Source organism: Procambarus clarkii, chromosome 86 (assembly GCF_040958095.1).
Source record: "Procambarus clarkii isolate CNS0578487 chromosome 86, FALCON_Pclarkii_2.0, whole genome shotgun sequence".
NCBI classification, from domain to species: domain Eukaryota; kingdom Metazoa; phylum Arthropoda; class Malacostraca; order Decapoda; family Cambaridae; genus Procambarus; species Procambarus clarkii.
The window spans coordinates 18,486,902-18,511,431 of record NC_091235.1 but is presented as its reverse complement, the minus strand read 5'-3'; the positions used below and the strand labels follow the sequence as shown (position 1 = coordinate 18,511,431).

At 37.7% G+C, this 24,530-nt stretch overlaps 1 protein-coding gene across 7 annotated transcripts in view; it reads right to left on the bottom strand.

Annotated features, from left to right (window-relative positions):
• LOC123768087 (uncharacterized) overlaps nucleotides 1–24,530 on the bottom strand; it is a 58,987-nt gene that overhangs the window by 2,731 nt on the left and 31,726 nt on the right. For 6 of the 7 annotated variants that reach the window (XM_045758408.2, XM_045758383.2, XM_045758400.2 and 3 more), the window contains 5 exons: nucleotides 20,057–22,879; nucleotides 19,461–19,833; nucleotides 16,487–16,741; nucleotides 13,541–13,737; nucleotides 10,216–10,345 (listed from right to left, as the gene is read on the bottom strand). In XM_045758408.2, coding sequence (XP_045614364.1) covers nucleotides 10,216–10,345; nucleotides 13,541–13,737; nucleotides 16,487–16,741; nucleotides 19,461–19,833; nucleotides 20,057–22,879 — 3,778 coding nt within the window. Of the gene's footprint in view, nucleotides 1–8,469; nucleotides 8,935–10,215; nucleotides 10,346–13,540; nucleotides 13,738–16,486; nucleotides 16,742–19,460; nucleotides 19,834–20,056; nucleotides 22,880–24,530 lie in introns of those variants that run through there. The other variant, XM_045758417.2, reaches the window with a different exon arrangement.

The following is a 24,530-nucleotide window of genomic DNA, read 5'->3' as shown; positions in this document are numbered from 1 at the left end:
GAAAATTAACTTACATATAATGAAATGGATACCTTTATCATTTCATAAGAAAAAAATTAGAAAAATATATAAATTCAGGAAAACTTGGCTTATTAGGCAAATCATGCCTTGCATAGTAGGCCAAGTACTGCATTCTGACTACTAGGTACAACATATTATATATATATATATATATATGTCGTACCTAGTAGCCAGAACGCACTTCTCAGCCTACTATGCAAGGCCAGATTTGCCTAATAAGCCAAGTTTCCATGAATTAATTGTTTTTCTCTAATTTTTTTCTCATGAAATGATAAAGCTACCCATTTCATTATGTATGAGTTCAATTTTTTTTTATTGGAGTTAAAACTAACGTAGATATATGACCGAACCTAACCAACCCTACCTAACCTATCTTTATAGGTTAGGTTAGGTTAGGTATCCGAAAAAGTTAGGTTAGGTTAGGTAGTCGAAAGCCAATTAATTCATGAAAACTTGGCTTATTAGGCAAATCGGGCTTTGCATAGTAGGCTGAGAAGTGCGTTCTGGCTACTAGGTACGACATATATATACATATATATATATATATGTCGTACCTAGTAGCCAGAACGCACTTCTCAGCCTACTATGCAAGGCCCAATTTGCCTAATAAGCCAAGTTTTCATGAATTAATTGTTTTTCGACTACCTATCCTACCTAACCAAACCTAACCTAACTTTTTCGGCTACCTAACCTAACCTAACCTATAAAGATAGGTTAGGTTAGGTTAGGTAGGGTTGGTTAGGTTCGGTCATATATCTACGTCAATTTTAACTCTAATAAAAAAAAATTGACCTCATACATAATGAAATGGGTAGCTTTATCATTTCAGAAGCAAAAATTTAGAGAAAATATATTAATTCTTGAAAACTTGGCTTATTAGGCAAATCGGGCCTTGCATAGTAGGCTGAGAAGTGCGTTCTGGCTATTAGGTACGACATATATATATATATATATATATATATATATATGTCGTACCTAATAGCCAGAACGCACTTCTCAGCCTACTATTCAAGGCCCGATTTGCCTAATAAGCCAAGTTTTCATGAATTAATGTTTTTTCGTCTACCTAACCTACCTAACCTAACCTAACCTAGCTTTTTTTGGCTACCTAACCTAACCTTACCTATAAATATAGGTTAGGTTAGGTTAGGTAGGGTTGGTTAGGTTCGGTCATATATCTACGTTAATTTTAACTCCAATAAAAAAAAATTGGCCTCATACATAGAGAAAGGGGTTGCTTTATCATTTCATAAGAAAAAAATTATAGTAAATATATTAATTCAGGAAAACTTGGCTTATTAGGCAAATCGGGCCTTGAATAGTAGGCTGAGAAGTGAGTTCTGGCTACTAGGTACGACATATATATATATATATATATATATATATATATATATATATATATATATATATATATATATATATATATATATATATAAAATGCATGTAGTACCTAATAAACCAAGTTGCCTAACAAGCCCAATTTTCTGGAATTATTAGTTTTTTAAACTTACACTATAAAGGTCTCCATTATATTTAACTTTTTTTTTTTTGAGTTAAAAAAACTTTCATTTTAATTTGATCAAACTAACATAATTGAGGAATTCATGTTCCTTATGCTGTACTGTATACAGTATTGATAATGTTTAAAAACCAATCTGGAAAGAAATATTTGAAAGTAACAAAAATTGCTCTGCCTATTAGGCTAATTCGGCCTTGCTTACTAGGTCAAGTAGTGTGGTTCTGGCATTAGGTATGACATACATGTATACATACATATGTGTGTGTGTAATTACTGGATGAGAGCTATGCTCTCCTGCAACTGTTGTGTCCTGTCTTCCCAGTACTCTATCATATGATGCTTTGAAACTACTGACAGTTTTGGCCTCCAAACTTTCTCATGTAGCTTGTTCCATCCGTTTACCACTGTTTATAACAGTGAACTTTCCGATGTTTTTTTGGCAGCTTTGCTTCCTTAGTTTGATCCTATGTCCTCTTGCTCTTTAAGTTGCAGTTTTCAAAAGTCAATTTTGTTGAGTCCTTTTACTATTTTGTACATATTTATCATATCACCTTTTTTTTTTCTTTTATCTTCTAGCTTTGGTATATTTAATGCCTCTAACTTTTCTGCATAGAACACTCAGTTACAGGAGCCATTTAATTACATGTCTTTGCACCCTTTGCGGTTTATTAATGTTCTTAAGATAAGGGCACTATACAGCCATTGCATATTCCAACCTTGGTCTCACAAAGGTTGTAAGCAGTTTCTTTAACATTTCATCACCCATGTACTTAAAGGCAATTCTAAAGTTGGAAAGTGTAGTACATGCGCCTCGCACAATGTTCTTTGTGAGGGGTCCTGCTAGTACAGCCAGGTTCATTCACAATGCACAATCTAGAATTCCGGGTTTGAATCCCGGGCGAGGCAGAAATGGTTGCACACACATTTCCTTTATTTAGCAGTAAGTAGGTAGCCAGGAGTTAAGCAGCTTGTGGGGTTGCATCCTGGGCAGAATCAGTAATTCGGCTTGGGGAGGGACTTCGATAAAGGTCCTAACATGTATTGACACACCCTTGGTCTTCCTGTCCCCCGACACAATGAATTTTTTATTATTATTTATGTGGTCTTCAGGTGAAAGTTTTATATCCAGAACCACTCCTAGATTTCTTATCAGAATTTTTTAAAGCTTTTCACATAATTTGGAGGATGTGTGTTGTATTTTCTCCTATTCCACATTCTATAACATGGCATTTTCCATGAAAACCTAAAACAATCAGATTAATTAAATACAAATCTATGGAAAGAATTACAAAGTACTATGTATAATTTTAACATTGTTAAAGATTTGTGATGCTGTACTTTTGGAAGAAAAATGCAAATCTCACAACACCAACTTTTAAGTTTTCTGTTTCAGTTTAAGTTTTTATCATTTTTATCGTAAACATCTTTTAGAGATGGAGCCTAGATACTGATGCTATTCCTGATAAAGAGGAGATAGCTTTAACTTCCCAATTCATAAATTTTATAGAAAGATAGGCAGTACTTTCACTAATCACACTGAATCACAATGTCTACATAACCCAGGGCAACATGGGTTCAGGACAGGGTATTCCTGCATCTCAATTCCAAGACCATTATGACAGCTTTAGATACCATGGAAGACAAAACAAGTATATAATACACAAGGATTTCACAAAGCTTTCGACAAATGTGACATGGTGTTATTGTACATAAAGTATACACAAAAAGAATTACTACTACAAGTATCTCTGGGAGTTTGTAACATCTGCTGATGTAGATTTGACTAAATGTAAACTCTGTCAACAGAACTTTTCACATACTTTGCATCATTATATAATGGAATGTAAAAAAAATTGTGGAATTCATAGATAACACAATCAATGGAGTCCAAGAAATGTGTAAGTACTTCATTCATAATGATGTGCTGTCAGGAATCTTAGCGAAGTATCCAAAATTTGCTTACTGTACGTGCAGCCTGCACATGAATGTAAAGCTGCCGCCCAGTTGGGTGGGTGCGGAGCAAGACTAGTAACTGTGTGACTCACCATAGATGTAAAGTGCCTTGTATAGCGACTTGTGAGCCTCTTGTTGAATCACTTGTGATATAAATAGATTATCGATGTGTATATATATTTGTGTAAATAATTGTATATATATAGCATTAATAATTGTGTAACTAGCTTCAAAAGATTGTCATTTGCTTAGCTAAATGAACTATGGGGTTCAGTTCTGGAACTGATTATGTGCCTTTGTAACCCTTTCCACTACCACCCATGGGATGGGTAAGAGGTGCATAATAAAGTTGAAATTGGCAAAGTAGGGAAATGGATCTTTAACTTTCTAAAAAACAGAACCCAGAGCATAATAGTCAACAAAGTAAAATTTGAATCATCAGCCGTGAAAAGCCAAGCCCTGAAGGTACCGTGCTTGCTCCAGTACTTTTTCCTCATCCCCACATAAGATAGAGAAGGATACAAACTATAGTACTGTAAAACTAATATATATAATAGTATAATATAATTAATATATTACTAATATATAGTAATATATAGTACTAATAAAACATCTAAATTACTGTGATTGGCTAAAATTTGTAAATCAGATTTCCCTATAGCTCATGAGGCAGATAAGATACATAATTTTCTTGGAAAATATTATTAAGACTGGTTCCAAACCTGCACACAAACCTAACACCACATGAGACCAAAAGGCATGGCAGGATGCGCAAAACAGCCCCACTGAAAAGGTGAGGGACAATAGGCACGCCGAGAGAACTCTTATCAAAGGCCCAATTATTTTCAACACTTTCCCTACACATACGAGGCATAACTGGTTAACCTCTCAGTGTTCAAAAGAGAACTTGACAAACACCTTCAAAAGGATACCTAATCAACCAGGCTGTGACTCATACATCAGGCTGCAAGCAGCCACATCGAATAACGTGGTTGATCAAACCTGTAACCAGGAAGCCTGGTCAGAGCGTGGACTGCAAAAATGTTGATTCTTAGAATCAACAGGTTTTGATGAAATTTTCACACAATGCATAACTCAGCAGACTTTACATTTGTATTTGATCTGTTTTTGATACATTTTTATGAACTTAGAAATTTTTTGGGTAAAAATATTCAAACACTAGATTCATGACTTTTTATTATTAGGAAACAAATGTAAGAGAAATTTCCTCTAATAGAACTATAGAACTGTGTTTAGTCTTTTCAATGATACCATCACAATGACCCTGCAATAAACTTTGCAAAAATCAATATTTGTTGTGTATTTTTTTTAAACAAAGTTGTTAGCAAACATTTTTGTGTTTTAATGCCTGGGCTGCATGCCTATTATGTTCTAACAATTCCCTTGGTGTATGGGAAAACAAAACAAAAATGTTGTATTTTTTTTAATGCTTTCTCTGATTAGGGGATTATTTACTATTTTTTTGTGATTTACTTTGGCTGTTGTGGAATGAAGAATTCCAGCAATTTACAAGCATTGACAGAGCAACAGAGCAGTTGCCCAAAGTAGTCTGCTCCAGCCCCATCAAATGGAGGGAGTTGCCATGAAGATTTTTTTATTTAATTATTTCAATATCTCTGATTCGTTTTTCTCTGGTTTTTGCATTAATATTATTTAATAGTGTGTAATTTGATAAATTTATATAACAACATGTGTGGAACACCACTATGCTCAAAACATTTTCTTGGAACAAAAATAGTACAACAGTTACAGTTTTTACTGTTATTACATTGCATATACACTATTTATGTATGTATAACAATCTACATTTGTTTTGCAGCATTAAGAACCACTAATCGTTTCTGGTGAGTGTAATAATCTTATAGCTGGTTAATAGCTGATTATTAGAGTACACCCTAGTCCCGCATATTTTGAACAAAGTTATAACAATGCATTAAAATAATATATATTTTCTTCATATTTTAAATGTTTTTAACATGTTTATTCAAGTGCAATGTTGTAATGGACTGTCAATAATAATATTTGTATCACAGAACATGTAGAATATTGGTACACACACTCATTTGTCACTAATATGAGTTAATTATTATTTTCTTTGAACAATAAAACACTTTTTGCTGTTATTACACTTTTGTGTCCCATAACAAACCACTAAACTGGTCTATCGAGTCCAAACAGCATTGAGCCACCATCACACACTAATTGGCTCACGATACTACTTCATTTGGCAAAAATTCTTTCTCCCAATATACTACACTTTGCTAATTCTAGGCAAAATGCTGCTATCATCAGAATCACTAAATCCTGAAAATTAATAATTTCCACAAGTTTATTTTGTAAAGGAACATGAGCTGTCATTTGAAGACACTCAAATGCACAAAAGAATGGCATAGTGCTTTTAATGTCTGCCTCATAAACAGCATTGTATTCACTGATATCTGAACATTGTACAGTCTTTATCACAGTCAGGATCTTCTATTATACTGTGCTATCACTGCAAATAATTGCACATACTTATATACTTCATCATTTTGCAGTCCCCATGGCTTAGTAGTAAAGTACTCGCCCGACGCTTCGTGAGTAATTTGGCCTGGGAGGATTGACCGGGTGCCAGTCCTTAACTGTTGCCTGTTCACTCAGCAGTGAATGGGTTGTTAAACGATTTGGCGAGTTGTATTCGGGGAAAAAATTAGGATTAAGGACCTGCCTGAAATGCTATGCGTGCTAATGGCTTTACAAGAATGTAAGAACTATTGTATATTTTTTAGTGATGCAGTAGATGCAGTCTGAACAGCAGTGCTGTTAGTTATGCTGCAGCCACTACTCTTGGTTGCTCTCTCAGTAATGAGGCCTTCACATCTAGGAATGGCACCTCTACTGGAAGCCCCACGTACCCCTGAGCATTTTGAATCCTACATGGTATATTAAATCATCCCTAGATGCCTGGTGCAGGTTGGTCAGATATGCCACAGGCATCCCTGTATGATGCATGCAGCAGGATAGTTAAGGCTAAATACCAGAGTTGAAGTTTAGAAACATTGTACAATAAAGTTGATTGGGGTCCCTTTAACTCTTCTGCCTCCTCGATTTTTATCTGATTTTCATGAAATACTCTAAGAGCTCGGTCATTCATATTCCAATAACCTGAATCTTCCGGTAATCTGAAGGAATTTCTGTTCATCATTGTCACGTACTACACTGGGGGAGTATGTCGGTAAACCACAAGAATGTACAGGTAAATGGCAGGAGTAACCAGGTTCTGATACAATTGGAAATTTTTTCATTTTTGGATATTCCTATTAATTTCAGTTTACTGGAATGTGGGTAGGCCCCTTATGATTTGGATTACTGAGCACAGACAGTATTTACACAATACACATACAAACATACTTTACATACACACAAAAAAAAATCTAAAATGTGTTTGAAAAGTTAACAAAACAAATAAACCCATTAAGTGCGATTATTGTCTAACGTTGATTCATGAGGTAATGTGATTATCACGTTGATTTAAACAACTTTTTTGTTTGGGATTTACACAAATGATGATCATATGGATATAATATGTCTTATATGGATGGAGTGGAGCTGTCATAACATGAAAAAATTCTACTTACGTTTCATGATTGCTTATTATACCAATGCGGTTATCGTTGTACATGTTACTATGCCAATGTGGTACTTGCCATGGTATATTATTTCACTTTATTACATGATGTATCTACCAATTATGCTCATATGGTTTTTACAACTCTGTATAGTTGTAATAAATTACTATCTAGCCTTACTTAATGTTGGGAGTTAGGTTAAAACAAAAACGAAACTTTCACTAGAAATGACGTTAAATGAGAAAACAAAAATCCATAAGCTTAGTAATGTGAGTAAGGATTACGCTACTAGGATAATGGAAAAATGAAGTTTGGTCATTTTTCGCTCGCACACCCTTATCATTCCTAGCACTTTTAGCTTAATTTCTAATGATATTGTCTTCCTTTGGCCTTTCATTAGGATTACTACTTGTTTTAGGCCATTTACCCATTTGACCTTGTCTAAGATAATCTTTAGTAATTATATTGAGCCTGGAACTCGCACATCATGCTTATTTATGTCTGTGATCAACTGACGAGATGCATTTGTTTTGATGCCAGCTAAATTTACTTGATAATTTGTTAACAGAGCCATATGGTTATATTATACAGTACAGTATTATATAAATATAATTGATATTGTGCCATCATTTTTCAGTACACAAGAAGTTTAATTTTCAGTACCAGATAAATATTGCTCGTTAACAGTACTGTATTTAAGTTAGTCCCTCATATACTGTACGGTATGTTGTTTTCTCTGTTCTAGATTGGGAAACTTAAAAAAAGCACTGTGCCTGTCTGATGTTAATTCATTTATTTATTTAATTTTTCAAACAATGTAAAAAGCAAAATAACATTAACTGTAGCGATGTTAACTGAGGCTCATCTGTGTACCTCATCAATCATTTGAACATAACAATAATCATAATAATAATAATAATAATAATAATAATAATAATAAAGGCACTATAGAAGACCTATTAGCTCATATGGGGCAGCTCCTATTAATATTATTCATATAAGAGCTGGTTCATATAGGATAATAGGTCCATACGCTAGACACAAGTATAAGCTAGACATACATGCATAGGCTAGATATGTACAGTATATACGAGTGTAGACTAGACATGTGCTGTATATATACAAGTGCAGGCTAGTCATATTTATAAGCGTAGGCTAGACATGTATGTATGTATGTGTATGTGTATGTGTATGTATATATATATATATATATATATATATATATATATATATATATATATATATATATATATATATTTATTATATATATTTATTATATATATATATATATATATATATATATATATATATATATATATATATATATATATATATATATATATATATATATATATATATATATGAATAAGTCTGGATGGACATAAATAGGAGCTGCCTCAGATGGGCCAATAGGGTCAATGCAGTTTCCACAACAATTATTAGAAAACAAGAACATAAGAATTAAGGAAACTGTAGAAGACCTATTGGCCCATAAGAGGCAACTCACATGCCTGGGTGGAAATAAACTTGAAGCTCCAATCTGTATCCACACTAGCTCATTCATATGTAGCAACTCCTATTTATATTATTCATATAAATAACTGCCTCATATTGGGGTCATTTATATCTTCCCAAACTCAAATATATGAATGAGTTTGGCCGGACATTCATTTGTATCATCATCTAGACAGCTAAGTTCAACATTGAGTGCCTGGTCAGGCAGTGTGTTTTGCTGATGGAGGTCTGGCGTTAACAGATGGGTTGGGCGCAGTGGGCCGTCATACACTTATCTTGTTCACTGCATGAAACCGGCTACAATGAGGATATTCAGTTTATTTCCACTTTTCAAACATTTTACATTCAAATTAATCATTCTATAAAGAAAAGTTATAGGTTTTGTGAATTGGTAGACATGCATCTAAATCTAGAGCTGCACTTTGAAGGTTAACATTCCAAATTGATTATTTCTTTGTAGTATTATTATTATTATGCAATGATAATGTCTTCTCACAGACAACAGCATTGGATAAAATCTACACTTAGGTATTTGTGAATTTTATGTAAATGTTTACACCAAGTCTTTTGCACTCTCCTGAGTGCAATGCCAAGGTCCGAGTATATGGTTATCCTCTTAACCCTTATCCTCCTGACCATGTCATCTCTATTCCTGGCTGCTGATACACTTGCGGTGATGTCATCTATGGAATTCTGATCAGGTATCCTTTCTGTAATCCTGATATTCTTGTTCATCTTGATGAACAAGAATATCAAGATGAACAAGAATATCCCTGGTACCTCCTTCCATACCCAAAAGAAAGCGGCTATTGGAACAGCTTACATTCATCCTTTTATTGAGATTTAATTTTAATTCAACAAGAATAATTTTTCTAGTAAAGCTAGCCTCTGAAGTGAAAGCATTCAGAGTATTTATTAGAACCCCTTCTACTACCCTTCTACTTCTATAATTTTTACATTTAGATATTATTTCACACTAATTAAAATCAATATTGTTATTGTCCCACTATGGTTTGCTACAGCTGCTACCATATGATTCCCAACTGGAGTAGCAGCCGCATTAGTCGTTGAGGTGTAAGTCTCATCCAAACCACACACTCAGACCAGTGCAAAAGACTGAGAATCTCAAATTTCACAAATACACAGGTGTGGGTTTTTATTCATCATCATCATCATTATTATTATTATTAGGAAATACTTATGTAAGAAACTCAATACAATTTACAGTAATTAATCTGCTCCTTCAAAAGACACCAAACAAATGGCTGTTCAATAACATGTTCTTGCAAAACGCTCACATCAAATCAGGTTTAAAATGGTTCTCATAGTAAGCACACTTATGCTAGAATAGGTAAATACCAAGAAATATAAATCTGAAAACAAGTTTACATAAAAGCTTGAAGAATGGACCCTCAATGTAATCACACACCACAAAAAATATCAAAGATAAAATAATCATGTGAAAAACATAAGATTATTGTAGCTTCAAAGTATGCAACATAATAATATACATAACAAAACTTTAAGACATCCCAATAGGATATATCTCATTAAAACTAAAGATAAATAATATACAACCTTGCTTTCACAAGATGAGCCAAGCGTTGGGAAGTCCATCTCAGAATCGATCTCGAATGAGGAGCAATGATGATCAGGCTTATCTCCCTCAATGTTAGGTGCCCCTTCACTTTTGTTACGTCGGCGCCGGCTATCAAAAGAAACAAAAGAAAGCAAAAGTTACTGCAAATGGAATATAAACTGACATTTTATGAAAATATAGGTATTATTTTCTATCATGGGGGGGAAGGGACAACATAAAACTAGCATTGAATGTAATGAAACGCCAGTTTCTGGTTGAGTCTCGGAGACTCCCTGAAGCTACCACATTCATCAAGTCCCATACTACTAGGTATTAGCCACTGTGGAGTTCTATTGGCCTACCGGGGCCAGAACCTGGCCTTCCTCTAGAGAAGCATAGCGAGACATGGCCTATGAACACTTTATATTTAAATTTAGCATCTTTGTCACCACCAGGAAAGCACCCAGAAAGATAGGCGAATCAAAATAGACTACTGCACAATTAAAAACGAGACCAAAACCTCAACATTGCCAAAAGAACTCTCCAACAATGAAATTTTTTTTTTAAACTAGCCACCCCCTAGTTTGCCCCAACCTCCTCCGTCATTTCGGAAGGAGAGAGAGGCGGCCCAGGTCAGCCGGGCCTCCGACAGCCCATGGCATCATTATGGTGGTGATTTTGGGTGAAGAGTGATTTGATGCCCCGATAAATACAGATGAGTTTTTTATAACTCATTAATACATATACTGTATTTTCTCTATTTTTACCAATATAATTCATGTAGCCAGCATGAGTTTATGTAGTAAAAACTAATGTACTGTAATTGTTAATACAGTATTTTTTCAGCTGATCATTAAAAATTACCTGGGTTAGATATTAACAGGTGAACTATATGTGCGCACACACACACACACGAACACACAATACAATGCATTCGCAACCAATGTTTCAAGTTTAATAAACACTAATATTATTAAACTGTGTATTTCTTCAGTATTGAGTATATATACTGTATTTGTAAAAATACCTTCACGGCTTTGATTGTTCACATATTGTATAGGCTACTGCATACTGTAATTTATTTTGATTCATGAATACAGTATCATATATATATTTATACATTAACCCAAGAAAGATACTTTATTAAAAAAAAATGCAAGATGAAAATATAACAAATAAGTGTTCATGAAACAAATTTACTTAAATATGTCATACTGTATTGGGAAGTAAATTTTTTCTGAACACTTGGGCATTCACATTCAGAAAAATGAGTTAGTCCTTGGACCTGACCCTTCCAAAAACATCATTGCTTGGATGTATTACATTGGAGCAAAAACTTAAATTTATTAAAACATGAAAAACCTATCAGGTATCATTACTGGGGAGAACTAAAAGGCAACACACAAAAAGAGCACAATATATTTCTACTGGAATAGCTCGGTGCTTGGTGGCTCCCTGTTGCCAGTTGCACTGAGGTAGCTCTACGGGCACAGAAAATGGAAGAATGTGGCAAATGCAATTATCTTCGAGAGAATCCCAGAAAGTGGTGTAAATGAAGAGTAACACACTTCAGTCCTTCAGGGGGCCTGACGACTGAGTGGACAGCGTTTGAGATTCGTAGTCCTAAGGTTTCGGGGTTTGATCCCCGGTAGAGGTGGAAACAAATGGGCAGAGGTTCTTTCACCTTGATGCTCCTGTTCACCTAGCAGTAAATAGGTACCTGGGAGTTAGATAGCTGCTATGGGCTGCTTCCTCGGGTCGTGTTAACAAAAAGAAAGCTTGGTCGAGGACCAGGCCGAGGGGAAGCTAAGCCTCGAAATCATCTCAAGATAACTAAAGATAACACAAATAACCTATTAAAGATGCAACTGTTTTGTCTTAAACCAGCAAATAGTAGAACTAGAAAAGAAAACACACTAGACCTTATTTTCACAAATAACAATGACCTGATTAGGAACAATGATAAATACCTGATACTCAAATCACAATCTAATTGAAGTTCAGACTAGCAAGAAGCCAAGGTTATGGCACTTGGCAAAAGGCACACACAGCTTGCACCCAACAAACACAATGATGGCGAAAAGGATGAAACAACTGAAGTCATACCCTGCTCATGGAGAATGCCAAACAGGCCAAGTACAGGCTCCAATACAAGAGCTCAAGCAACCTGTGAGTGAACTGGGGCCTCTCCAACACCAGACAGACAAGTCTGCAGGCAGAGCAGAGCTGCCATAGGCTAGGAAGGAAAGCAACCAACAATCCCAACCATGTCTGAACCCAAAAAGGAACCAACTGAAACCCCCACTAGAACACCGGGAACTCAAACCCAGATGGTTAGGAAAGGAACGAACCCTGGTTTGCAAATACTCTGACTGGCTGGGAGCCCCAACCAGCCTACCCCATGGTAGGCCAAAACATAGATATTTAAAAGATGCCATCGCATAAAAAAATCACTGAGGACAAAGTCCAAATGATGGCCAACACTTTTCTATACTAACTGGGACTCAAGAGAGCTAGTGACTCAAGGAGCACATCAACCTCTCTGACATCAGGTGAAGGACTGATCACTTTTGAAATGGAAAGCTGGTAGTTTCTATAGTAATGCCACCTGTAACTACAGGAGATATATTTTGCAAGTTGCCTTTTGTTGGTTCCGATGATCAATGTCCCATGCAGCCTGGTCTCTGACCAGACCTCCTGGTTGGTGGTCTGGTCAGCCAGGCTGTTAGATGTAGCTGCCTGCAGCCTGATGTATGAAGTACAGCCCAGTTGATCAGGGAAGCTTTGGAAGTGTTCATTAAGCTCTCTTTTTAAACACCATGTTGGCTAGTTATGCCCATTATGTTTAGAGGGGAATGGTTGAAAAAATCTTGGACCCTTAATATTGATAGAATTTGTTCTCAGAGTACCCAATGCACCTCTTCTTTTCGATTTTGCTATTTTGCACTTTATGCCACGACTCCTTGCTTCGTGTGGTGTTAATTCTGTGTACATAACTACTGGGAGAATCCTTTGCCAAGTTGTTTGCCGATTTGTTTCCTTACTTAGTGAACATTGCAGTTCTTTCTTTGGCTTCGCTTCCTTTCTGTTGGTTTGTTTCTCCAGTGAGAGATCATAAATCCCTTGCTCCCTGTGCCTTTAAGGGGAGCTAAGTTTTGGCCTCTGGTCTCCAGGAGGCTCTTTAAGGACTCCTAGGGCTGATGTGACTTATATGAGTGAAGCTATCTCAGTGCAGACAACAACAGGAAGCCACTGTTCAGCATTTCCTGAAAGTTAAATAGCACGCATAAAGCATAAGTTATGTGAGGTATTAGTAGAACATACAGAGGATAGCCGTGCAGGAAGGGGCAGGTGATGCCCTTAAGGCAAGACGCCTCTTCCCAGAACCTGCAGGTAATGGAGGCCAAGTCATGAGAGAATTTGCAGTCACTACGACGGCAGCTTCCCTCCATGAAAAAGGTACAAGGACGCCGAGAGGGAGGAAGCCATCGCCCTGGTCGTGGCTTCCGTGGTAGCTGAACCTGAAATGAAGTATGGATCCATTTATAAAGTATGAATCCAATGTGAGGCAATTCATTATGGCAAAAAAATAAATAAATAAATAAATAAATTATCCATGGACTCCTATCTTGGTACACCTAAAAAAAAAAAAAAAGACAACAATTAGCATTGAATGCAATGATTTTTTTTTGGGGGGGGGGGGTGAGCCTTGGTGGCTCCCTTAAGCTACTAAATGCCAAGATGTTACCATCTACTGTACTAGGTTGCATCAGCCATGGAGTTCTATACGCCTACTGGGGACCAGTGCCAAAACCTGGCCCACTCAGAGGCACAGGGAGTGGTGACATTAATTTTCCCCACCTCACTGGGGAAGGCAAGCAGAAAGCCAATAAGTCAAAACAAACCACTGCTGGCTTCAAAAAGAGACCAAAGCCTCAAAACTAGCCTAAAGAATTCCTCCAACCATGCAAATAAACTGTTGAGCCTCTTAAACCCTTATGCCCGAATATCAGCCCAGGAGATGTTTATGAACACCACTGAAAGAGCTGTAAATTTCCTAGCATCATAGGCACGAGGGCAGACCGCAGGCTAGCTAGACCCAATAACACTGCAGATGGCCTGGGAACAGGAGTCTTGGAACAGGATCAACCCATAAAGCATCCCCTAATGCCGAATTGGTAGCAAGAAAGTAGTGGCAGAAAGCTGTCACTGGACAAGGCACCAGATGCACATCCAGTCGAACCAAGCATCAATGAACAAAAGACCCGTCTGGAAGCCAACTAAACTTTTCACCAGAAAAGGAGCCGGCTGCAAACTAAAAATGCCCACCAGGGCCAAAAGAATTTATAAAAACAATCACAGACTGAAGGGGACACTTAAACAAGAAGAGAAGAATGGAAGAGCACAGTCCAGCAAACTGTCCTCAGACCAAGTCCATTCCATCAAGCGGTTGACCCCAAAGACACATTCATAAATTTTAATATGCTGTTCATTCAAAACAGGAATTTTCTCAAATATAAATTATTGTTATTATTATTATTATAATTATATATCAGCATATTGTGTATATTTAGGGATTGGTTAGGTTAGGTGTTTAGGGTTCGTTGGCAATTAATTGTAGTATGACAAATAATCATTTGTCAATGGCAATCATTTACAGCGTTGTAGTTTGAACAAAAGTCATCAGTGAAGCACTTGTTCCGGAAGTGTTCGGACATCATCAGTTGAGAGTCATATGCAAGCAGGAAGCACAGCAACACTGGAGGCCAAGACCCCGACAAATGGCTTGCCCCGCTCTGCATACTCACATCTACTGTGAACCAATGAGAATGCAGCTCAAGTTGACAAAGAAAATGCACAATGGAACCCAAATGCAGACAGGTGTGAAGATTATTTGCCCCAAGTACTGCTGACAACAGAGTACTCTGTGCATGGAGCTGCAAGAGATACACAGTCTGAGAAAGAGTGGAAGCAAACAGGAAGTCATTGAGAAGCACAAAAGAAAGGCCCCCAGAAACGCTTGCTGCACGGGCAGCACCGTACACCACTCTAGTGTGCAGGTATAACAACTGAAATACACCAAACAAAAACAAGGGACTGTTCTCACTCGGAGAAGACCAATATTCAAAAGAGGCAGGGTCAATCAATGAGGCCTAATTCACATCTCGCAAGAAGTACGGAGAAAAAAAAAAAAAAAAAGAGCCTCTTGAGCTGCTGCAGGATGGACCCTGCTTGGTAAGCCACCAACTGCTTTGGTGAATGTCACTCACCTGTGAAGTACTGAGTATGTAGTATGGTGTATATACTGTATATGGAAATAGTGTGTGTGGCAGTAAATATTATTATAGTGAAAATTGAACATTTAATATTGCAACAATAAATTTTATTGGACATATTAGTGAGCTTCAGCCTTACACGCGTGAGGTCCACTGTTCAAGACGCATACAGCCCAGGTGAATGGAATATTGGTGACGTGTATCATTGTTATTACAGTACCAACATTACCCATGTTATACGGTGTACAAGTAGTAAATGACATCCAAATGCATTGGACAGGAGAAACCCAATAAGCAAACATGCATGTGACATTGATAAATACAATCAATAAATATATTAGGTAACTCGCAGGTCTTGAATTGCCTGCACAACCAGTTTCAGGAGTCTCCTGCACAAGTGCTCACGATTTGATGACGTAATCGTGCAACTTCTCTGCTTTACCACAGTCTAAGAAAGAAGATTTTTGTATTTTTTTTTTTTTGCCATGATCAGGGTAGGGATTTTAACATTAAAAAATAAAATTTGGAAATAATCTGTTGTCTGTAATGTGAGTTCTCACATTAAACAGACAAGCTGAACTGTGATTAATGAATGAGACAAGATGCACCGAACAAGCTACACTTGAGGCTGACTGACAGGCAACCATTATTCCTTCTATAATTTGTTGTTCCCTACCTTCATCCAATCCAATTCCACCCCTCTCCCCACCACTCCCTATCATCCCTTTCACTTAAACCTGCTCTCCTACCTCTCTCACCACCCAATAAGAATAGGAAACAATGTTAATAAGAATGCATATTTTTTAGGAATTCCCCACACTCCTGATACGTATAATTTAATGGAGAAACTATACAGTATATCCTACCACTAGGATATAACTAATAAACAAGTCAAATCCATAACTTTTACCTAAAGGGTAATTAATTATTTTGAAAATTCAATACGAAAAATTGCAGTATCAGGCACGGCAAAACCATAAAATGTAGACCTTACCTTATAAGGAATACCACTCTTTTTCCATTCATCTTCAAGCTCACTTGAAAAATGAATTGCATTAGGTTCACCCATGGGAAGGTCTGGCAGGGAACCTCCGAGACGGGTGGCAGAATCAGATGCACCAAAAATTTGGTCATATAAGGAGTCATCCAGATATTCCACAGGAATGGTATACGTGGTTCCATCAGTTTCATAAACTAATACATCTCCACCTTCCCCATCTTCGTCATCTGCCACTCCATCATGACAGTCCTGTGGAAGCAACAAAAACTGTCAAGTGGAAAGCATGCACTTAATTTCAGTAATTCTACAACTCCTTTTCCAAGCCAAGTAACATAAGGCATTACCTCTTAGTACTCAAAGCAATATATTTGCATATGCACGCACGTGCTAGCCAAAACAGGGAGCTAGGCAAGGACGTGCTAAGAGAAAAGTGCAAAAAGTAAATGAATTAATCTAATGTGTAGTTGTAAAAAAAGAGATAAAGAGAGAGAGAGAGCACACTGCAGATCAAAGTAAGTCCATATAAATTTTTGGGCATTTAAAAAAGGAAATACCAACTAGTATAGACAGAGCAGCAGAAGAGGAAAAAATCATTAACAAAATAGCAGGTTTAGCACAAGGCCACATAACAAATGACAATGTTAGTGATTTTAGAGGACAGTCAAATATGAAAATACAAACAAAAAAATGCCCTTTAAAGTGATATTTAATGGTGTGAAACAAATGACAGATGTGCTTAAGAATGCCAGGAAATTTCAAAATAATGAGGATAGGAAACTATGGCTAAGTCAAGATCTTTCAAAGGAAGACAGAGGTTAAAACTATACCTTGATGAAGCCAAACTTCTAAATGGGAGTACGAATGAAGTAAATTTGTTTCTACAAGGTGATTGGGGTTAAGATGCCTGTAAATTGGTACATAAAAACAAACCAACAAAATCAAAGAGAGGGAGAGTAAAGAACAAAGGGAGAGGGAACCTGTTCTTGAAAATCATGTATACTAACATTGATGAAGAGAAAATATATCGAAGTCAAACTATATATTCAGCTTAAGATGGCAGATATTGTTGCACTAATAGAGACTAAACTTGAAGATAATATTTATAATAAGGTCATATTCTCGAGGGGCGACTCAATTTCGAGATGTGACAGAAAAAGTAGAAAAGGTGGTGTTGCCATGGTGGTGAAAGAACACCAGAAGGTAAGAGAATTAATAATCGACAACCCATGAAGTTGACATAATGGCACTGCCGGTTTGTAATCAGGATGATAAACTAAAATGCCTATAGTTCACCAACAATACTGTACATGGGCAAAGTAAGATCTGGATGACAAATGAGAGGGGCTCATAATGATCATGAGAGATTATAGTAAGAGCAGATTAAAATAATCATGATTGTTGGTACTTGGTGACTTCAACTTCATATCAATAGACCTGGTGGCCTACGAAGCAACAAAGGAGGATATTTGGACTAACAGACTCATAAATCTCATCCTGGAGATATTCACATACAGTATAACACATAAGCAAGACACGAGAATGTGGGAAGGGGATGGTCCATCAATGCTGGATTTGATAATCACCAGGAAAGAAGTAGAGGTATTTGGCATTCAGTACCATCCTCCCTTGGTTAAGAACGACCATGACCTATTGGAAATAGAATTTGGAATGCATTATAACCTTATAACCTTATAATGCATTGCATGATAAGATTATAATCTTATATTGCATTATAAGCACAAAATGGAGGAAATGCTGCAGTTGAAAAGCCTAATTTTAGGAGAGGACACTATAGGGAACTTCATAAATTCTTCAATGAATTTGATTGCAGACTTTTTGTTAGATATATGAAGGCAGAAATTTTTTGTATACCAAAACAGAGATTCAGAATTAGAAAACAGGAATGTTTCAAAAGATATTGCAAGAGAGCCAGAGACAAAAAAAAACAGTGTTGAATGTAATGAAACGCCATTTTCTGGGCAAGTCCCGGAGGCTCCCCGGAGCTATACCGGGCTGATATGCATATATTAGACCATGGCATCATTCAATTCCATTTAAGTTCTTAGCCTACCTGGGACCACGAGCCAGAACTTGGCCCCCTCAAAGGCACAAGGAGCAATGCCGTATAGAAACCCCCATCTGGTTGGAAGCATTCTATGTCTGCCATCTACCGGTTTAGGCACCCAGAAAGGTAGCATCCCAAAAACTACAGCTGGTTAAAAATTGTGACTGAAAGCCGAACTAGCAAGCAGAACTCCCCAAACTGAAAACAAGCAAACAAGCATGATGTCACCATCGCCGAACCTCAGATCCATACAGTCCCGTTTCGGCACTAGATCAGGCGGGAACCCCACCTGTTGACGACGGCAGATACTGTCGTCTATACCATGCCCAAACATAACCTCTCCAGGATGACCTGACAGAGTGCAGAAGAGGCCTGCCCCACAAGCCCCGTAGGAGAAGGAGCTACCCAACGCCACTGGAGGTTGGAAGAGATGACCCAAAACGCCCACGAATTGTGGGACCAGGCATGGGCAAACAGGGCAAATAGGGCAAATAGGGCGAGCCCCCCCCCCTCCCCAATCAACAGGGCGAAACATGAAAGGGCTGACAACCTTTACGAGATGCCGAACGACGTGCAGAGCGAGCGCTGACCGCACGCCTTCAGCTCCGAAGGAGGGGCCGGCCCCGAATCTGGCCCACTACGACCGAAGGAACCCCCGAACCCTGGCACGACCCTTCTGAGCAGGACCCCCCTCCACGAAGAATCAACAAGTCCAACATGGGACGGCAACTAGACGAAGCCATCTGCAGATACTGCACAACCGCAGATGCTGCAAACAGTAAAGGGCAAAAAAGGGATGAAAATCTAAGGGCCAGGGCCCTAGCAGATTCCAAAGAGTGAGCAAGCGAGGCAAGAAACGGACATGCATATTTCCCCACTCATTTCACACACATGCAGACTTACCTCCAAGTCATGAGAACCAGAACCTTGAGGTCCCCACTCAAAGCCATCATTAAGCTCCCATCCAGGTGCTAGGTCATCCAGGTTCTCACGCTCCACATCATCACGCAGCATCACTCGAGTTTTGCATAATGGGCTGCTAGAATTTGTAGTCTTACTCACAGGGTTCCCTGAAGAATATTTTTTTAAGCGTTCATGCAGTGGTTCAGGAAATTGACCATCTGCAGCCATAGCCTGACTACTTGGATGCACAGTGTGAGAACTGGCAGTCTGGGCATGAACTGCTCCCAATAGCTCATCGGCCTCTTTGTCTACTTCCAGCCGTAATTCAGTGCATGCTCCTAGTGCATCTGTGTGTGCACCTACAATGACACTCCTGTCAGGAGAAAAAGTATTAATTAAATAATGAATTATAAAATAATCAGATGTAGTTAGGTATTTCATACTATAACGAGTACTATGAACAGAAATGCTATCATTATCAGCAAATTAAATAATGCTGTCATAGTGAACTTAACCATTATGATCATGACTAAGTGGAAATTGTAAATTCAATAAATTGTCATGAAGGCTTTACTAATAATACTGACATATCATACCTTTTTTTAATGATATCAGAGTGCAGATTTCGTTGCTTGCTTAAAAGTGATTTTTCTGACCAAATTTGGTCTTTTTTACTATTAACACATTTCTCTACATTGACTACAGGTTTCCATGGTCCTACTTCTGCTAGAGCAGACGTTACATGACAGTTATCATGGAATTTTCCAGGAATATATGTTGTGGGATTTGTTATAATAAACATATTGGCCCTGCTTGTATCAGGCTCTGAATCCTCATTAACATGCTCGGTGCAGCCACTCCAAAGTGCCTGAAGACTATTCAAGGGTGACGGATAGGTTGGAGATGCTGGAGAGCTGCTATGATGCCAGAGAGAAGCTAGAGAAGTTGGGACAACAATTGCTTCAGACTTATTACTAATATTTGATTTGAGTGGAGGTTCAAAGTGCCCTTCATTACTCCACCCAGTAGCTCCTTCCCCCTCTCTTTCAACCCATGCACTCCCTTGAATTCCTTGACCTTCTGTGTCATTTAACCTTGGCCAAGCATCCTCCCTATCCTGCTCCATTTGGATTTGCCAAATGTTGTGCGAATATGCCGCTTCAGGGAGCTGCGGTTCACTTTTCCATAAATTTGCCAAATTATTACTATCTGGAAAATCTTGATGTTGAAACTCAAATACATCTGGTTCTTGTTCGTCTCCTTTATTTCTAAAATGATCTTTACAACGCTTTTTTTCACGAAAGGCCATTTTTTTCATGTTAATACTGAAAGAATGTTTTTCGCTATGTAAATTTGCTTCCTCAGTTTGACAAAATTTTTCGTTGTTAACTACTTTGAATTTTGGAACTAGCGCAATAACTTTAAAATTTCCATGAGTAATAACCTCTTGTTGTTCTTCTGTGTGTATTATCTTGGGTACTGGCTCTTTATACACCATATACTTCTTTGGTGACCCTTCCAAAAGATCACTCTCAAGAAACAATGTTCCACTACTAGTTCGTTGGAATGGTAGATCAGGACGTTCAGAATCAACAACGAACATGGTTCCATCCTCATAGTGATCATCTGCTGTACTACCCATACTGTCTTGTCGAATTGGTCGAAAGTGCGTACGAGGAGAAGTTAACAAATTTTCCTCTTCCTGGGTGGTTGTTACAACATCAACGTTTTCACACACTTCAGTTTGACTTGACGTATTGCAATCCAACTCAATTATTACATTATCTGGCACCTGTTCCAGAGATGAGTTTGGTTCTACACTTTTGCCACGAGGAATAACCATTGAGAAGCCACTGTTTTCTGTGTGGCGAAGGTCAGCTTGAGGACCACTTGGCCCTGATGGCATTTGCTTAATACTATTATTATCAGGAATCGATTCTTCCTGAGACTCGTAGCTCTTACATACATCTTCTACAAGCGCCATCATTTTTTCATGTTCTGAATCTGTATGACTATCCTGTATTACTTCTTCAAAACTATTATTTTCTGAGACACATTCTAAATTACTATTACTTACACTAAGTTCGGCAAAAACACCTTCCAAGCCTAATGTATTTTCCCATATATTTTCCAAGCCCAATTGCATGAATGATTCACATAACTTATTCTCTAATTCTTCTGTTGTGTGACACTCCCCTTTGTTTTCTTTGTATCCTCCCAAAGAATTACTTATTTGATCATCCATGCATACTAGAAGAGTACTTTCATTACCAGAAATATTATTAGCATTACAGTCTGACCAAATAGACTTCTCCAAACTATTGTGCAAGTGAAGAAGGGTGCTAGCTTCTTTCATAGAATTTTCTTTAAAATTACAGATGGGGCTTTGACTTGATATGCTGCACAAAAGTGGATCCTCTTCAGTTATTGGGTTTACTGCATGCCATGAATGGTTATGATGCCAATCATCATTTATGGGTGTGAATGGTTCTTGGATAATTTCATTACAATGGCTATTCTCTATGGGGTTTGAATCATGTGTATTATGATCTGTAAGACTCAAGCCCCATATAGTCGTGTAATTTACCATTTCCTGCACTGCTGGAGGATCCCATACACGTTCTCCACATCCATGACCTAGAGATTCTCCTCCCTGACCCCAAACTTGTGCCACAGAATCAGAAATTTTCTGCTCTAACTGCCTCATACTCTCTGCTTCCTGGGTTTCAACATCACTACTCGAGCCACTAGTACCATCTGAAGTACTGCCACGTTCAAAAAGTCGGCTCCCTCCTCCTACTCCTTGCAGACTTTTTCCTTCATTGTCACTAGTCCCCAAGAGTAGATCTCCCATACATTCCCACTCTTCTTGGCTCATTTTTCCTTTCTCCAAATTTACAAAATTTGAAGATCTATCTAATTTATCATCTCTTGACTTCTCTATATCTTGGTCCCCTTTATCTCTGTCTTCAGAGCTTTCACGAGAGCTGGTGTCACCAATGTATCCTTCTCCAATATCCTCATCCAATAGGGGTCCCATGAATTTTTTGCGTCGTCTCTCTACATTTCTTTCTGGTTCGGAGGCACTATCAGTATCACAGCTTTCATTTACTTGTGCTTCCTTATGTTTACTAGTGTTAAACCATGTGAATGGAACCAGGTGCCGTCGAGATCCTGTATGACTGACTATCCCATCAAATTTTGCCTCCCCTTCCTTTTTCTCCTTTTCACGGCACTTCTTACGGTATGTTCGAGGCATTTTGATGGTGCTGGATTGGATGTCTTCAATATGTGAAGCCAATGAGGATGTTTTACTCTCCCAGACACATGAGCAGAGTGCATCTCCTGTCTTCCATGGCTTTTCCCTGACACAGTTTTTCTTGCAAAATCCACTTAGAGGTGGAAAGGCTGCATAGTACCTGTGAATACCCAAGTTGGCGTAAACTTAAATTCATTGCTTTTTGTTCACTTAACTTAATTTGGTCACCTTTTATCCTCTGTACAACAAAAACAGGAACACTATGTACTTATGGACAAAGATATTAATTAAAATATAAATAAATGATTTAGCAAAAGTTTAGGATACACACAGGCATTATTTTCTTTTAAAACACATGACAAATATTCAAAATTATTAATTTAATATAATGTATAACAAATTCGTCACATTTTTATGAATACAAATGATATACATTAAACTATAAGTCATATCAACATACCAAATTCTGCAGCCTTTGACATTAAAATATAAAATGACCCCTCGGGAAGAGAGGTAAAATAGAGAAAAATAGGCCAGAGAAAATATTGAACTGCTGCTTTCATAAGGTCTTGTAATTGCTCTCCCAAGACATGTACTTAAATGAGCCACCCAAACCACACAAACATGCCAGGCACCGTCAAACTGCTCCTTCAGAATAACACATCTTTGCTTACAACGACCAAACTGCAACTCAGAAGATGGAGAAGTGATGACGTTTCAACCTGATAATGGTCCAGGATTGACCGAAATGTAGTCGCTTCTCCATTTTTTGAGTTGCGATTTGGTCATCATTTCTTCAGCCACCTTATTGTGACTCATCGTGTGCACATCTTTGCTAATGTTTCTGACACGTAAAATGAGGAAGACAGTGAAGATTTTTTTTTATCAACACCGAGAAATAAGCTCATTACCACACAAAAGAAAAAATATAACTTTCAATTCCTCTTGTAAGCAAAACCTTGGATTTAATAAGAAAACCAATTATCACTGCCAATTAATGAACAGACCTTTAGGCACTAGATACAAGCACAATATTTAAGCATGGTCGGGAAAGCCAGAAATCCTTGCTTGACAACCCAACACTGAAAAAGCTTAACAAAAGGAGAGGGAATGAGATAGAGACACCACTCAGAACTTATAATTTCAATACTCTCAACATCCTATTTATGAGGTAACCCCCATGGTTGCTCCCATGCCAACTCCATGGAGGATAGGACAAGCATGAAACAAGAGAAACTAACATAAGATGGGGAAAAAAATCCCCCCCGAGTACTATACTTCTGGGGAACATATGTGTGGGGAAAAAGCCCATTGCTGGTTAATCAACCCACAAAACAAATAACCTGAGATGCAAGATTTAGTACTGTATAGGAGACCAAGAAGTGCAATTGGGCAAAGTATCCAAACCAGAAGCTTGAAAGGTTATAAGGAAGCTGTGCAAAGCCACCAGTGGGCACAAGGTACCTTATCTTACCTTGCGATGAATTTGGGGCTCGGCATCACTGCGGCCCGATCCCCAACCAGGCCTCCTGAACGGTGAACACATCAAACATCAAGAACATAAAACTATAACTGAACAACACTGAAGCTTCAATGGTAGGAGGGAATCATTCTTGAATAATGCAGATTTAGAGAGATCAAGAAAGAAATACGAAAGAAAATTTGGCGGCCATGACTGTCAGTGACCCGAGACACAGACAGCAATGTATCAATGTATGTAACAAAAGCAAATATAATTCTTGGGTTTATAACCAGAAGCATCAGCAATAAATGCAAAATCATCATCCTCCAATTATATTTAACTCTTGTGA